The following is an 18036-nucleotide window of genomic DNA, read 5'->3' as shown; positions in this document are numbered from 1 at the left end:
ACATATTTCACACGCATACTCAGTCTTGCTGGTAAAGTTGGACTGTTACTTTTGTCAAAATTCGGCAGAGCTTTTACAGATTTGATTGGAAAAACCCTGCTTTTACCAACGAAACAGGCTTGCAATAGGTTGTGCGAATCGATGCACTGGGGCCGCCATGCGCTCAACAAGATGGCGGCGACTTTTTGAAGCAGGTAAAATAATGCCTTTCATTGAACACTGGAGATAAGGCTAATATTTTGAAACTGCGTGCTACGCAATTCCATCCCTTGAAGCATTTCAAGTCGCACAAACAAACAGAGCAATAAGAATACAGCATGTGCAAATTAACACTTTGATGTGGGAGGCGAGAGGCGACTGCCTGGTGAGACAAGTTAAAATACAGGATCGATTACTTCTTGAATGGATTGTGTTTGTGGTCATTTTATGTGAGGAACATATGATCTTAAATAAACTTGAAGCAAACAGCAGATTCCAATACATGCAAGTAGCCAGCGATACAAAGGTTTCACAGTGCAGGAGATGCACGGGCAACAGCGACTTGAAACTGGGAATGTTAACACCCCCGCCACCCACATGCTCATCCTACAGCAATAAAAGATAAATGTAAATACTGTAGACTAAGTCTTCTCAAAAAAATTGTGACTTAGCAAAGTGACCGGAGCTACCAACGAGACGTATATCGAAAGAGATAGGTCCAAAGTGGGGAAGGTTCCGGCGGCCGCTTCTCAGCAACTGATACACAGAAAGAGAGGCTTGGGCCGAGGATGTGCTGCTGCTGCCTCTGTGCCTGGAGCGAACTATTGTGAGCCACTGCGGGGGAAAGGCTGCAACCCCTTATTTCCAAACTTGGGGATGAATGCTCTGTTTGTGCTTATTAGTAACACTTTTTATTGGGTATGATATATTTATTTTTGGAGGAAAATAGTGCCTTTCTCTGGGCGATAAAATCTGCCAGCAGAGATATTTGTTTTGGTTGTTTAAAGGAACATTGCGATGTTGGAGGCGTCATGTCCCTTAGTGTTCGTGGGGAGACGAGGGCTCCTTCTCGTACTGTTGGAAAGGGCGTGGGCACGAAAGGGGGCCCCATGGGGATGGGAGGGTGTAGGGCCTGTGAAGTGACTGGCACGAGCTCTCCGGGGCGATGTGTGCAAGGGGGCGCTGACAGCCTGGCTGCCCTTCTAAGCCGCTTCCCGGGGCTGTTTCTTCTTAAACGGAATACCTTTCTTTCCTAGATGGACCCGGGCGGCGGCAGATTGTTACAATCGGCCCACCAGGCATAAAATATAGTTGTGAAAATGAGATTCAAGTGCTGATATTACAATAAAAGCATTCATGCCCAAGAGCACAAGCTTGCGAGGAGAGCAGACAGCGCTGCAATCTTTTCATGTACAACTGGAACCCACTCTGAGTTACTTTTTAATTCAGAAACTTTTATTACACTGGCTGCCGATATTTACAAATGCTGAGAATTTAACCACGTTTGTCAGAACTTCAACTTTTTAAGCACGTTTGTTGCAGGGTGGTTGTGCATATTTAAGCCTGTCCGCAGATTGTGCGTTTTTGTACACGGACCACAGCTGACTGAACGTCGACAGGGGCCGATCTATGCACACAAATATCGTGCAAACCTGCTCCGTGATGTCAGGCCGCCAGAAGAGGAAGGAAAGACGCCATAAATTGTGCTACAATTATTCAGCCGTGCATGGGCCTGTCGTTAACAAGGTTTTCTAGGATCACTGCGGCTGCCGCACGTCCTCGGTCAAAGTCCGGGCCTGGATTTAAAGAGGAATAATATAAACAAAAGAAAGCCTGGAATTAGAAAGTATAATTCGCGCAAACAAAAACAAGCGCTCGCCATGACACAGCCCCATCCCTTTCAGACTGACTCCCTGCTGACGTAAAAGGTTCCTTATCTTCTTTATGGGGCCATCTGTTTCGCGCCATAAAGAAGATAAGAAGCCTTTTACGCCACCAGTAAGTCAAGTAAGCCAGTCTGAAAAGGACGGGGCTTAGAGAGTAAGAAGAACGTCACTAGGACATCTTCTCCAATGGCTGGCCACCGTTTAGGACCCCAGCCAATGGAAAAGAGGGGCGGGGTTTAACCTCGCTAGTGAAAATCCCTCTATGTCATTAAGTCTCGCCAGCTAGACTGCGCATGTGCGCAGTCTTTCGCAGGCTGAGACCTAGAAACATGCCATTCTTGCAAATGACTGCTGTAAATGTATTGTAAAACCTACTTACTGAGGGGCATGACCAACCAACAGACTGCTCTAGTTTACCCAATACTTAGTGCATTTGAATACTCCCTGAATATTGTACCATGTTCGTCTCTTGCTTTGCTTAAGTATTGTGGGAAGATTTCCAAACTCTGAAATACATTGGCTTGATTCTTCCTTCCTACTGTCCTAAATGTCTTTCACATAATTGTATTCACTCTGGGATAACAGTGACTTTCTATGACAGGAGTATCCAGGTGAAGAGTTAACTGCATTCTGGCTAGGATTAAGGACAGTAATCTCAATACGTTAAACACATACTTACCGTAAAAAAAGAGGTACCACAAAAGCGGGCACACATCCCACGCACAAAGCCCTCATGTGCTTGTATAGTTCGGACACATTCCCTCTTGGTCAAGTTCCAAACTTTAACCTAAAACAAGAAAGCCAAATGCTGGTTATACATACAAGTAAAAAGTAGCAATAAGCATAAGAAGAACAAAGAATATATCAATGATGTACATTAGGTAATAATTATATATTATCCTAAATTAGATTTATTTTCACCAAACCAAATTAGGGTTTCAAAACACTTCATTTTGTTTATTGAATGCACAACTTGGTTTTAACAATTTAACAATTAATAGTGACATAATTAACTAGGATTGCTAGTCATCTTTTTAATAGTGACATAATTAAGTAGGATTGCTAGCCATCTTCTAAATAATAGCGTCTTTGCTGCACATATTTATGGCTAAGCTGCAGATAACTTGTTCGAAATCAGACTGGGTAATTCAGACTTTCACAAATGCAAAGTTGATAAATAGACTCTTTTGAAGTATAATAATCTAAGTTTGTGTGATTGCATGAAATTAAAACACAGGATTAATGGCAGTATGAGAAAAGAAAGAGTCACATTCCCAGATACAGTTCTACATTCTGTGGCATGGTTCATGAAGACTCAAGATGATGATATTTTGGGGGTTCACATATGGAAATCCATTCCAGTGAGTAGATTTGGCATTATGCCAGGTGCTGGTGAATGTTCATTTATTGTTTTCACTGTTTTGCTAGTATTAGAGGTGAGTGGTATTGAGATGTGTTTTGGATATGTGAGGAGACAGCAGTTAAAGTTGTCACTTGTGCTTGAGTATGCTAGTTTGCACAATTTGAGAAGTTTATCGTAATGTTCTCTGGCGTTGGAACCAGGAATGTGGGTGGATATGTTGTGGTGTCCCTGAGCTGATGGGCAGATCAATTTATTTCACTAGCCCTGGGTTGCCACTGGGTATTTTGCCGCGAAATAACTTATATTTCATTTGGTGATATTCATAAGCCTGTGAGGCCAGGAAAATAATGATTATTCTTACATATAGTATGTAGGTAGGTAGGGAGTAATGAGCCTTTTAATACTTTGGGTAGTATTCTGGAGAAAACCAAGCAAACAAGTTATTTTCAGACTGTCCCTGGAGAAAATGGTGGAGCGCAGTAGCACGTGAGCTGTTGAGAGACCACAGGTTTTTTTTGCATGGGAACCAGAATTCAGTAGATCATGTACTGCAGAGATTTGGGCCATATTCACTGTTGTGGGTGCAACTGTGGACAGGTCTTATTGTGTGTCCTCTCAGAACTTAAAAACTGTTTCAGACAGATGTGACTGTCACCGACCTGCACCTGCTAGAGGACTACCTTCACTGTGCTAGGTGTGTTGTTAGTGTGGTTGAGGTGGGTGCAGAGATAGGTGTTTTGAGTTGAGATAGGTGTGTTCTATTGTGAAATCCTGTATTTACTGATTTCATGTAGAATGCTTTGGGTGTCGCTGTGTAGCAGGACTGGAAGCAGTGAGGCAAGAGAAGTTGCTGGGATTGGGTCTTCTATTACCTTATGTACCTTGTCTAAAGTGAAGAAGAGAATTTTACATATAACTGCCAAGGTCCTCTAGATTCAACGATGCAGAATGCAAGGATATTCTTTACTTATTTTACTCATTTAGTAGAGTGACAACTGCTGGTTGAGGCTTCACCTGTTTACAACTTGAGTTTACTGTGGGCTCAGCTACGGATGCTCAACAGTCAAACCTGCAGGGTCATTATAAATATCATTATAAATTGCAACGTTCCCTAAGCCTATAAAAGTGCGTCCAGCGGTTGACAGGTTCCATCGAAGGGATTTCCCTGTGGTGGGGTACAAGGCCCATCCTGCAATCTTCCAGAACACCTGTGCAAGCGCAAACAAACGCTATTGTGCTGAGTGGCTTTTCTAGTTCTAGCATCTGTGCTGTCCAAAGATCTGTTCTCTCTACCACAGTGCCGTCATCAACCAAGATCGTATCTTACACTACTTCGTCCAGATTATATAGTACCAATATTTTACTGCATGTGGTGTGGACCATGTCTTCTTTGCCTGTCCAGCACTGGCTTCGAGTCGACATCGTTAGCTTCGGCCAATGTTTTTACAAAATTGTGTTAAAAATTTAGCTTCTGCCCGAAATTCTCTTTTTTGTCCTAAAAACGAAGCAGTGTCTGTAAAACTTTTAATTATTTTAAGGAGTTTATGTATATATTTTAAATCTCCTATACATTCTTTTAACTGGGTGGCTAACCCCCTTGTCTGTCATCTTTTTACGAAATATTAGTATCTTCCCTTTCGCCAGACTGTATTTTGCACATTGATTAGCTGCTATTTACTGCTATTTGCACAAAAGGGATATGTTGCGTTCGTTTCCCACTATGATCTTGTTGCTAATTTCAAAACTCCGATGAAAAGGGATTTTTGGACACGAACTGGCTGTACTGAATTGTTCTTTGCACATGTTAGGATATGTTCTGGTATTCCTTTTTCTCGTTGCTAATTCCAAATTGAATTTCTCGCTGAAACCGACTCTTGGACTCTATTTTGCAAATGATCTGGTTGCTATTTACTGTCCTTGTACACTATTAGATATGTTCTGCCATTCCTTCTTTCTTGCTGCTATTCTAAACTGAACTTTTAGCCAAAGTTGAATTTTGAACTTTATTTTGCATACGAACTGGCTGCTACTTATTGTAATTTGCACATTTTAGGATATGCTCCGTTACTTCAACCCATACGCTGCTAAATCAAAATGCGGTTTTCGGTCGAAATGGCTAAGTGCTGCTGCCCAAATGAGTGAAAATTTTCTCTAAGCACTGTCGTTATGCAGATCATTTTTTTTCTTAAATGTACCTGCTATTGTTTAATACAGTCCTAAACAAACGTCATCGTATACGTCAGAGGACTTGGGCCTCTGTTTGAGTCGTGAGCTAAACGGTTTCATTGTTGAAAATCTTAATTACTTTGAGTGTTGGGATAATTGATAACATTGACGTTTTCTGATGGAATTTTAGTCGTGCTAATGCTGGCCTTTGTTAATTGATGGTCCATGAAATGAGTTTAGCATGTTTTACCCTTGTAATAATATGCATGTGCTTTTATGTGGACCTCTTAGGAGTTCCAAATATTTAATAAAATATGGAATACTGCATTTGGTGTGTTACAAACTATAAATAGACATTAACACTACCAAGATGAATGAAACCTTAGGCCTTTTGGTTTGCGCCAAAACCGTGTGCGCCACTCAAGCAGGACATAATCTGTTTGCCACCGACACTCCTATCCTTCTGCAAGGCACTAAGACCCATCCATTTTATTTTCAATACTCATTCTACTATAGATACATTCAGGGCAAAATAAACAATCAAACACACCTTAACTACTGTCTTGCATCTCAACTTACTTTAACCTCACCAGTGTCCAATGTCATTGTAATTTGTTCTTGTTTTCTTTCAAGTATTCTAATTAAACAGATATTTCTAGAACCCGAACACCAGGAGCTACAGAAATATGTTAATGCATAGATAAGCAAAAAAAATCACAAATGAATGATTTGTTAGTCTGACCCATAACATGGTAATCCTATCTCAAGGAACGCAATTTAATCCTATTCAAAGGACGCAATAACTGGAAATGGTCACTTAAAGCATCTGTTTAATGACTTGATCAACTTTAGCTCAGAGAAAGGTTCAAGTGACCAAGTGCTTACATCACTAAGTCTAATTAGAAATAAGCAATTACTTCTGTTACTGCATGTAGTGACCCAAGAAAAGGAAAAGCGGACATTGATTCACATGGCAGCACTGAGTCTTGCACTGCTGCTGGCCACAATGTACTTATTGTCGGAAACATTGCACAATGCAATGGGAAAAGATGCAGCGCACTCACCACGCCATCGCAGGCCCCAGAAAGGATGGTAGCCAAGCTCTTGGGATGCTTAACCATGCAGTTCACGCCATCTCTGTGACCATCTAGCGATGCTATGAAGGGCTTCGCAAACACTCGCTCCAGCTTCGTAGCATTGAGAGCTCGTGTGTACTCTCTTGGCACTTCAAATGGATGAAGGGTTGGATCATAGTTCCTAGGAACTGAAGAAAAAGAAAAACAGAACATACTATGTCAGTGATACAAAACAAAATGTTTGCAACTCTCAATTTAAGTGGAAGACTCTAGGGTAGCTATCAAGCTTTTAATTAGAATATTGACACTTGAGGATTATGAAACGAGCCTCCCTTGACACTTTTCTTTGCATCAGAAAGTGTCATTTTAATAGTTCCTATTGACACAACCTTGGTCTACATACAAGCTTTCTCGAGGTACTGATATACCTGTCCATTTTCATTTGTGTGCGAGTTACACGAGTTGCATTAAAACCTTCGGTATCCAGGTGCTAGGGGATACTTTGTAGCAGAAGGGGGGCTGGTGAAGAGGATTGCCATGGGCCAGCAACAACTGAAGTAAAGGGTCTCTTGTCCTTATAAAGATATAGATGGAAGACTAATCAGCAGTTTTAAATGTAAAGGAATGTAGTCAAGATCATTTATTCTGGAATCAGTGATGTAATTACCAATGTTTACATTAGTTACACAGTACCAGAAAGAGACTGTGAATGAAAAAATGCACGTCCTTCTTTGACTGCAGCTAAATACTACAGCAGTAATAGTCACTGTGTGGCATTTTCTGAACAATGTTTGGGTCTGAAGGGATCACCTACCAGAGAAAGAATTACTTGTGTTTGCAATTTGCAAATCCAGAGGATCGGAATTTTCACAAATATCGAATCGTGAACTTCACCGACATCAGTAGGTAATTCCCCAAGTGGGCACTGTTAGACCTGGCATCTTTGGCGTGGTTTCCCCTGACTTTTGGCCTCTACCTCCTGTATTTTTTGACACTGTGCTGGATTTCCTTTTGCTGGTTTAGATGCTTTGGGCACTTTGCCACTGCTGTGATGAGTGTCAAAGAGCAAGTGCTCCCTGGGTAAATTGTTATTGTGATTGGTTATCCATGATTGGCATATTTGTGTCACCAGGAAGTCCTTAGTAAAGTACACTGAGTGTGCCAGGGCAGGGGACTCACATTTCAAAACTTTATTCGGTTAAAAACAGGTAACCATAAAAGTGCACATAATTTTCATAATTTAAAAAGCAAATTGCATTACAATGGGGGACAGTCATAAGGGAATCAAGTAAAATATAGAATCCTCAAATGCGGATAGATTTACGTAATCTAAAAACATTGTTAAAAAATGCAGAGATAGTTGCCACAGTCAGCACGACATCCAATTTCTGTAGTGTTAAAAAAGCTGGGCGACAACGGTTAGCCTCCATCTCCATCAGTATAGGAACAATCAGTCTTTTTCGGGGTAAAGAGTAAAACTTACAAAAGAATAAAATATGAATGTCCGATTGCTCGGATAAATCATCACACGGGCATTTAATTAAATCACACGACCAGGTATTCATGACGGGGAAACTAAAAACTCTAAAAACAATATTTAGCCTAAAGCGTGTTAGAACGAACCACTCCTGTTCACTCATGCGAAGAGTTAGGTATGGTTGTATTCTACCCTGTGCCAAAATCATTTGGTGAGCTAAAACATTATTTTTCTTAATTTCCTCACTTGCTCTTTTCTCTTCTAGGTATCTCATACAATGATTTTTCAACGATTTCCTAGAGATATTACACATTGAAAGTGGGTCATCGAAATAAGTCTGATAACCCATTTTCACTAAGAAATCTTTTACATAAGCAAACCATTTTATCCTACTCACGTTTGCAGAACTTAACACATCCTTTATGATGGCACGGTTTAATACACCATCCTCATTAGTCCAGACCCTATGCCATAATAATATTGGCTGGGCCCTAATTGTATCTTCAATATGCGGTTGGCCCAATTCCATGTGGCAGATGTAACTTGAGACACTGCCTGGTACAGGTAAGATGAATCTCAAGAACATGTTCTCAGCACACTGGCTGATTTTACATTGGCATAACCCCATAAACCAGCGCCATAGACAACAGTTGAAATACATGTAGCATTAAAAATTCTTATAAGTTCAACAATAGGTTTTTTCCCCATCTTTTTTGCGAAATTTTTTAAAGCCATAATTGATTTACAAAACAGAAATCTTCTAGCTTTAATGGCACATGCCCATGTGCCGGCTTTGTGGAACAAGATGCCTAGGTATGGGAAAGTGGGGGTGGAATCTAAAGGACTAGCATTAATATACATAATCTTTTTCCTTTTGTTGCTGCCTAAACCACAATTCATGGAAAACGTTTTGGTACAATTAATCTTCAGATCTAAATTTGACATAAAAGTATTAAAAGATGTTAACAGACGTTGAAGGGCGAGGGGAGTTCGAGCCATAATGACCGCATCGTCTGCGTAAAGAAGCGCAGGGATCGGTCTTTTAGCTACCATAGTTATGTCCCTGGACGCTTGCAATAGACTTTTTTCAAGGTCATTAATAAAAGTAAGAATAAAAAGGGGGCAAGGACGCACCCCTGACGTACCCCGCGCCCTATGTCAAACGATCTTGTGCATTCTCCATTTCTACCATATCGCACAGTTGCAGTGGCACCTAAATACAATTATCTAAGGAAATAAATAATTTTTTGTTCCACTCCCCAATTTTCTTAAATCACAAATAGTTGACTGTGTGAAACACAGTCGAACGCTGACGTTAAGGCAACGAATACAAAGTAAATACTCTCCCTCCTGGCCCTAGTGTATTTTTGTTGCAGGATGAATAAATTTAACCCTTGATCTATTGTTCCAACCCCTTTTTGGAACCCGTACTGGAGATCATTGATAACGGCGTTGTCTTCCGCCCAACTTTGTAGTCTAGTTAAAATAATTCTCCAGAGGATTTTTATGGAAGAATCCAGTAAGGAGATTGGTCGGTAGCAAGTACATTGTTGCCTATCTCCCTTTTTAAATATGGGTACGATAACAGAAGTAAACCACGAGGGAATCAAACCCATCTCGGTGGAGGCATTAAATAGTTGAACTAAGATAGGGCCCCATAGCTTGATGTTACTTTTAAACAGATCAGGTGGTATTCCGTCTGGGACCAGAGCTTTGCTTCCCCGTGTTGCTTTAATGCTCGCAGTTACCTCTTCCAAGGTGACATCCAGTTTCATACCCTTAACCCTCAGTTCCCTCATACTAAAAGGTGGAGATTGTTGCACCATATTCGGGGTGCTATACAGTTGGGTGAAATGGTTTACCCATTCCTCCTCTGAGATCGCAATTTCTGCTGCAATGGTAAAAATAGAGGATGTGACCGCCAGGGTGGCGGTCACATCCTAATTTCACAGGAGGGAACTCTGCAGGCCATGCGGAGGTTCCCTCCTACTCTGGAGTCGCGGAAGGACGCAAGTCCGTCCGCGATCCTAATGGGCCCCAGAGTGTGCTCAAAATGTGTTAGGTTGGTATCCTGATCTAGCATATTACCACAAACTCCTTGTCGACCCCTTTTGCAGATTGTGCAATTAAAATCACCCCCCCCCCAGATGATAAATACTTCTGTGGAACTTGTATCGATCACCCTTTTTATATCGGTATCCATATTTTTTAGGGTTACTTCGATTTCACAGTGGGGATGTTATTATAAACATTAATAATTATAACAGACGCCACTTCATTAATACCCATCTTCACCAGTTGATAGTAGCTGTTATGTACAAGTTGTTTAACTTCCTGATATTTCAACTGGTTCAATAGGTATATACACAGACCCCCTTTAGCCCTACCATGTGCCACATCCACTGCCGGTGTGAACAAAGTGTAATATCCACAGAGAATGGAGTGGCTCTGTTATCCATGTTTCCTGGAAACACATGATGTCATACCCATTAACAATATTTTGCCAAATAGGGTTAGATAATTTAGCTCTAAGGCCTGCCACATTCCAGAACATTATACAACATGTTTCCCCAATGTCTGTAGCAGTAGTTGGATTACCTGAATCTCTCATTACTAGGGGCTACCCCAATGAATCTCCCTGTGGAAGTAAGTTCCTGGGTGCGTCAGTTATGCCAGGAATATGAGTACCTATTGCAGTAGGAGAATTAAAAATTCCATCCTTATGTATAATATCCGTATATCCACTTCTAACCATTACGGAAATCTCTGGAAGATCGTGGACATCCCGCTGCATCTCCACAGACCCCTCCCTGCACCCCCTCTCTGTCGTCAAGACACCAGTCCCTGGTCTTTCTAGTATAGTTAGGTTTTCACCGTGGCTGGGTATGTCTTTCGTAAGTCAATCAACCGCCTCTAAGCCTGATAACAGGGCAAATTGATTTGAGGTTGGGATATTAAAACCATTAAAGTAGGGATCGACTGGTCTGGCTGTATTGTAGTTTCCTGGGTAAAATCTTGGCACTAACGTGTCTTGTAATCTAGGGTAAAAGTAGCCAAGGTCCCGCGGGACTATGCCACCCTCCCATCCCTGGGAGCACCAGCCTTGGATGTAAGAAGTAACGCCCCTATCGTTAAAGTTAACTATGACCAGGTCCCCTGCTAAATTTGTTGGCCTATGTCCCAACCACCTAACTCTCCTTACAGGGAGAATTTCCCTATCTATACTTGGTGGTAATGGTCTATTCTTACTTAGCCAATGGACTACTTCGTTTTTCAGCTCATAGTATCCCTCTGTTTTCCCAGTGGCTAATTCAGGGACCCCCAAAATGACAGCTACATATGGGGCTGCCTCAAGAGGCAGGTCAATGCAGAGTAAGGATCTGTTTATTTTTCCATCATTACTATTTTTCTTTTCTCTAAAGACCTAACCTTTGTACCAGCTAGAATTGACATTGGGGTAGCACAGAGCACGTGTAGTGTATTCTGCGCTCCGTGATCAAAACGGATCGTTTTTTGCCGATTTTTACCGAATTTTAAAAGAGTTTAAAATTGTATTATTTTCATTTGTAATTGCACTCAGCATACTCTGGGCACATTTGCACGCATTTTCGCTCATTTATCACGGCGATAGCTGCCGTTAGACCTTCAAACCGGGGTCAGGCTTTCCTGCACTCGGCGGCCATCTTGAGTGGGGACTAGAGTGGTGGGAGCGCTCTAGTGTACACAATATAAGGAGCCCTGTTGCTGCGCTCGCGAGACCTAACCTTTGTACCAGCTAGAATTGACATTGGGGTAGCACAGAGCACGTGTAGTGTATTCTGCGCTCCGTGATCAAAACGGATCGTTTTTTGCCGATTTTTACCGAATTTTAAAAGTGTTTAAAATTGTATTATTTTCATTTGTAATTGCACTCAGCATACTCTGGGCACATTTGCACGCATTTTCGCTCATTTATCACGGCGATAGCTGCCGTTAGACCTTCAAACCGGGGTCAGGCTTTCCTGCACTCGGCGGCCATCTTGAGTGGGGACTAGAGTGGTGGGAGCGCTCTAGTGTACCCAATATAAGGAGCCCTGTTGCTGCGCTCGCGAGACCTAACCTTTGTACCAGCTAGAATTGACATTGGGGTAGCACAGAGCACGTGTAGTGTATTCTGCGCTCCGTGATCAAAACGGATCGTTTTTTGCTGATTTTTACCGAATTTTAAAAGTGTTTAAAATTGTATTATTTTCATTTGTAATTGCACTCAGCATACTCTGGGCACATTTGCACGCATTTTCGCTCATTTATCACGGCGATAGCTGCCGTTAGACCTTCAAACCGGGGTCAGGCTTCCCTGCACTCGGCGGCCATCTTGAGTGGGGACTAGAGTGGTGGGAGCGCTCTAGTGTACCAGATATAAGGAAACAGCGGTGTACCGCGCTAGCGGTCGCGTTTGCGGAGGCGCCTTCCCTGCGCCGGAGTCTCGCCTGAGTCAGCCCGTCTGTGCCCGTCTGTGCCCGTCTGTGCCCGTCTGTGCCCGTCTGTGCCCGTCTGTGCCCGTCTGTGCCCGTCTGTGCCCGTCAGCGCTGAGGAAGCGCTAGGGCAGGGCTCTGTCTCTTGGCCGGTAATTTGTCATTTCCTGTTCTTCCCCACTGGCCTTTTATTCCCATGTATTCTAAAACTGACCTTCTTCGCCTTCGCTCTCCGTTAGGGCCTTGCCCAGCTCACTCTCTCCATCCTTTGTGTGGCCCTTTTAGATGCCCTGACTGCGCCTTTGCGCTTCCTACCCCTATCCCGATCTCTATTCACTGCCCCGCTCTTCGTTTGTCTCCAGAACCTACAATATTCAAGATATACCATCTCAATGTTCGCTCTTTGGTAAAACACCATCTTGAGGTCCACGATCTACTTGATGAAGCCCCTGACATTCTTTTTATGTCGGAAACCTGGCTTCACAATGATGCCTCTGCTGCTATCAACTTGGCTCTTCCCCCTGAGTATACCATCTATACTCTTAACCGCGACTCTAGAGGGGGCGGCATTGCTGCCGCTATTAAAACTAGGTATCCCTGTACATGGAAACCTATGGATATTGTGGGTTGCGAAAGTGCCTACTTCTCCGTCTCCGCTAACCCGCATTTTTCTTTTTCTGGCTTACTTATCTACCGACCCCCGGGCCCTGATGCTGCTTTCAGGGCTGCTCTTCCTGAGGCAGTCAGTTCCCTGGCCCTAAAGACGGCCAATTTCAACATAATAGGGGATCTCAATCTCCATTTTGATTCCCCCTGTCCCTCTGCGGCCAGTAGCACTTGTGCTGATCTGGAGGCTCTCCAACTTTCTCAACTAGTTCTTCATGACACACATATTGGTGGTCATACCCTTGACCCTTTTTTTACTTCTCTTACATCGGTCAAAGTCCTGCCTCCTAGACCTATGGCTTGGACTGACCACCACCTAATTGAATGTCATCTCTCACTTGAAGATCCTCCTGTGGCTGCCCCTACTCCTATTATTTCTAGGCGCCCGTGGAAAAAGTTAAAACTCAATGACTTCCATCTGCTTTTAGCTGAAGCCCCTCTGGCTCCTTTCACGGATGTGGAGTCCGGCTATAATCTATACTGCCGCTGGCTCACTAATGCGTTGGACAAGCTCATTCCTCATGCCTTGACTAAACAACAGTGCAGCCATCCCAGTCCTTGGTATGATGATGCTCTTCGACTTTTAAAAAAATCTTGCAAACAAGCCGAAAGAGCCTGGCGCAAGTCTTATGACCCGGCTAGGAAAGCTCTGTACCTCGCCACCATCAAGACCTATCATAGAGCCATCTGCAGGGCCAGGGCCGCCTACTTCTCACGTGAATTCAGTGCTAGTTCCAACCCTAGCAAACTTATCTTTAAAGCACTGAAAGATCTTACTGCCTGTAGAGCCTCTACCGCTGAGATCTGCTCTGCCTCCCACTGTGAGGATTTGGCCGCTTTTTTTTTATCAATAAAGTGGAAGGAATTTATCGAGCCTTTCCCAGCTCTACAGGTTCCCGGCAGCGTATCACAGCCACTTCTAAAACTACTCTCTCGCTGTCTTATCTTCCGGAGCTTTCTACGGAGGAGTTTGACAAACTCGCGATTAGGGTGAAATCGGGTTCCCCGAAAGATCCCTTGCGGCCCTCACAATTTAGAGAATCCTCCGTCTGCCTTCCTCCGCTCTGTAAACTTATTAATCTATCACTGTCCTCTGGCTCTGTACCAGTTGCCTGGAAACAGGCGCAGGTAATTCCTATCCTGAAAAAACCTGCTTTGGACCCTAAAAAAGCTGAACACTATCGCCCCATCTCTCTCCTCCCGTGGGCTGCTAAGCTGACTGAGGCCCATGTTAATACTATTCTAGCAAAACATCTCCATTCTGCGAATATTTTAGATCCCTCGCAGAATGGGTTCAGGCCTGGCCATAGCACCGAGACGGCGCTCCTGTATATGGCTGAACATCTTCGCATGTTAGAGGATTCAGGTCACACGGCGGCACTTGTGCTCCTCGATCTAAGTGCCGCCTTCGACACTGTCTCCCATGACATTCTACTCCAACGCCTGGTTGAGGCAGGGGTGGATAAGCTGGCCCTTGAATGGTTCAGATCTTTTCTATCTGATCGCTCCTTCAGGGTCATCACTCCCCCCTTTGAATCCAAACCTCATGCGATTGCCCAGGGCGTCCCCCAGGGATCGGCCTTAAGCCCCACTCTTTTTAATCTTTATGTCCAGCCACTGGCTGATGTCGCCATGCGTGGGAACCTCTCCATCGTGTCCTACGCAGACGACACGCAGCTTGCGGTTGCGATTAGTGGGGCTTCCGATCTCGAGGCAGCCAAGTTCCGTGAGGGACTCATATCTGTGGCCCACTGGATGAATGATAATTTCCTACAATTGAATGCTAAAAAAACCGAGGTGCTCATTGTGGGGAAACAAATTCATCTGTGGGGTGACAGCTGGTGGCCACGCGAGCTCGGTCCTACCCCTACCCCTGTCACTGAAGTCAAAAACCTCGGGGTATGGTTTGACTCCCAACTGAGCTTTTCCACTCACACTAAAAAGACCGCAGCATCTTGCTTTGGAATCTTGCGTCAGCTTCGGTCCACCTTCAAATACTTTGACGCTCCTACACGTCAACTTATTGTGCAAGCTTTGATTCTGTCTAAATTAGACTATGCCAGCTCTCTTTTTCTTGGAGTCAATCAGGCTGAGCTCTCCCGTCTCCAACGCGTCCAGAACGCTGCCGCCAGGGCTCTGGTTGGTTTGCCTAAATTTTGTTCAGCTAGGAGAACCATTTTTAATCTCCATTGGCTCCCGGTGGCACAGAGAATAAAGTTTAAATCTTTGATTTTGACATTCAAAATCCTTAAGCTTTCCTCTCCTCAGATTCTGCAGCAACTCATTTCTCCTTATGTTCCAGCTCGTTCTCTGCGGTCTTCTGTTCTCCACCTTGCCACTGTTCCCCGTTTCAAGAGATCCAGGATTGGCGGCCGCTCCTTCCGAGTCCTTGCCGCCAAACTGTGGAATTCCTTGCCCGTCCACATCCGTGCCATCGATGAGCTCCTGGCTTTTAGGAAGGCGGTTAAAACTTTTCTTTTCCCCTTAGCCCCTTAGTTCTTGTTGCCGTCGTGTTGTGTTTCCCACCTCCTGTCCGGTTTTGTTCTGCACTAGCGCCAGGACGCCCCTTTGCTGGGGCAGCTGTGCGCTCAATAAATCAGGATAACATAACATAACATAACATATTTGAGGCTTCCTTAGCCAGTCCCACCGTGCCTTCCTCTCTCTGCACTAAAACACCATTAGCATTATTCAATGGTGTCGCAGTGTTAGATAGGGGCTGTGATGTCTGGGCCACCCCACTTGTAATAATTTGCTTCGCCCGAGTCAAAATCTGATTATGTGGGGGGTCAATCACTTTATTTATAAGTACGCTATTAGACTTTACCACTTCCTCTATGGAATCCAACCTCTCCCCTATTCTCTAGATTCTTTCAACAAATGGTATTATCAATGATTTCAAAAGTTGTTCTGTTTTATCAAATAAATCTTGTGAATGGGAAGACAATAAAGCAGACAAATTTACCACTGTTTTCCTAGGAGCTAGGCTACTTTCCTTGGATGGGCTTTATTTATGGGGTTTTTGCCAATCTTCCCGTATGATTTACAACCCCCCCCCCCCCCCCCCGCTTTCGTTTAGTTGTTGGCTTTTAGCCTTGCGAGATACGTTTCAAGCTATCTTTAGTTATTGTATTTAGGATGGGTGATAAAACACTCTCCTCAGATATCATTTCCAGCCTAGGCTCCATGCTTAAGTTTTCTTGGGGAGATTCCCTGCTACTACTCTAGAGACAGCCTGGGAAGGAGAATAATGCGAATAGCTATCTGCGATGTTTAAATCCTTATCTATACAAAAACCAGATGGAAAACTTGGCGGAGTAGTGCCTAACTGTATTAGGTCCAAGGAGGACCGTTTATTAGGTAGAGGTTCTAAGGATAAGCGTCGCTCCGTAATTGCGATCTCCTTTTCCAACACTGAAGTCGCCCTCGTTATGAAATGGTCGAGTGTCCCTGTAATTGTGCCTCCCACCAGGGACTTCCTACCTTTACCCAATTTTGATTTCATCTCAGTTCACGTTAGTCTTTAGACAGTTGACCACTTGGAAATACGAGACACCTTTATCAATTAGTTGAACACTAAACGAAAATAAGCGTCCAGCAACAGTTTAAACAGGCAATTTTGAAATCTTACTCATGTGTCCATAGAAACGAGTTAGGGGGGTACCCCGGCCTGGCCTCCTTTGGCCCCTGACGGCCACAGACGGTCCCGGGACGCGGGGGTGTGGCTCCAATTTAAGCGCATCCTGGCGCGAAGACACCGTTGGCGGCTTCAGGCCGCTAGGACACTCGGTAGATGTAGTCCTTATGCCCTTGGTCCCCCCCCACTGCGGCCGCGCTGTGTTGGTGGAAGCTGCAGCGGCCAGGGGAGACCGGGTGAGACAGTGCGGGCAGAAGAAAAATGCGGGCTCAAGAGATGTCCCAAACAGGGATGGGAATGTGGCAGAGAGGCAACAAGTCGGGCAGCAAGTCCACAGGCGACTCAAATCCTACTAGTGGGCCAGCAGCACTGATTGTGCCACCCAAATGAGTAGCCCTAAAATGGTGTCTCAGACCTGCCACCGCAGTGCCTGTGCGCAGTCTGTGAACTGCCATGTCAACCTGAACAGTGTCCCCACTGACCAGGCTTAACCCTTCACTTTCTGTACACATTGGACACCCCTATGGAAGGCCCAAGGTACCCCCCTGGGCAGGGTGCAGTGTATGTGAAAGGTAGAGCATGTACCAGTGTGGGTGACATGCTCTGTTGTGAATTACAGCCATTTTCGTGTTTCACTATTGAAAGGCTATCTTGCCCATAGGCTATATAATGGGGAATGCGGAGTATAATGGTTACCTGCATATCTTCCCATAGGAGCAAGATAGGACATAAAAGTCTGGTATTCCTGAACTCAGAATTTAATAACACATCTTTTAGAAAAGGTGTTTTTTAAATCCTGTATTTGAGAACAGCACTTTTTAGAAAGTGGCTGTTCTCTTGTCTGACCTCGCTGTGTGTCTTGGCCTGTTTGTGAATTGACTGTCTGGTTTGTGAGTGACAGGGGCTGGGGAGCCCCCAGCAGGCTGGATGAGTCAGCCCTAGATTGAATGACTGCATCTTGAGCGGTGGGAGGGGATAGCACCTGGGCCTGAATAGGGCTGTGCCTGCCTTCCACAATGCTGGCTCCACCTCCTGTTGGGCGGCTGACGACCCTGCCCCTCTCTCTGAAAGGAAAGGAGAAGACAGAAAAACAAAGTGCTCGGGAACGGACCTGAACTGGTTCTGACCAAGCCAAGGCCTCTCTGCCTCTGGAAAACAAAGGAAAGACTGGTATAAGAAGGGCTACCCAGACTACAGAAAATTAGATCATCCTGGAATCAAGAAGGAACCTCTGCCAAGGAGAAAGCTGGAAGACTGAAGAGGAAGGACTGTCCTACTGTGTGTTTGTGGGCTGACCTGCAGATGCTTTGCTGTCAAGGAGAGGGGAAGGAC

General features: G+C 44.2%; 1 protein-coding gene across 1 annotated transcript in view; it reads right to left on the bottom strand.

Annotated features, from left to right (window-relative positions):
- Positions 1-18036, bottom strand: part of DCAF13 (DDB1 and CUL4 associated factor 13) — a 272700-nt gene that overhangs the window by 229589 nt on the left and 25075 nt on the right. The window contains exons 2-3 of the mRNA XM_086966098.1: positions 6459-6658; positions 2545-2652 (exon numbers count right to left, since the gene is read on the bottom strand). Coding sequence (XP_086822224.1) covers positions 2545-2652; positions 6459-6658 — 308 coding nt within the window. The remainder of the gene's footprint in view (positions 1-2544; positions 2653-6458; positions 6659-18036) is intronic.

Source organism: Lissotriton vulgaris, chromosome 4_1 (assembly GCF_964263255.1).
Source record: "Lissotriton vulgaris chromosome 4_1, aLisVul1.2, whole genome shotgun sequence".
NCBI lineage: Eukaryota > Metazoa > Chordata > Amphibia > Caudata > Salamandridae > Lissotriton > Lissotriton vulgaris.
The sequence above is the reverse complement of the archived record's forward strand: the minus strand, read 5'-3'. Positions and strand labels throughout refer to the sequence as shown.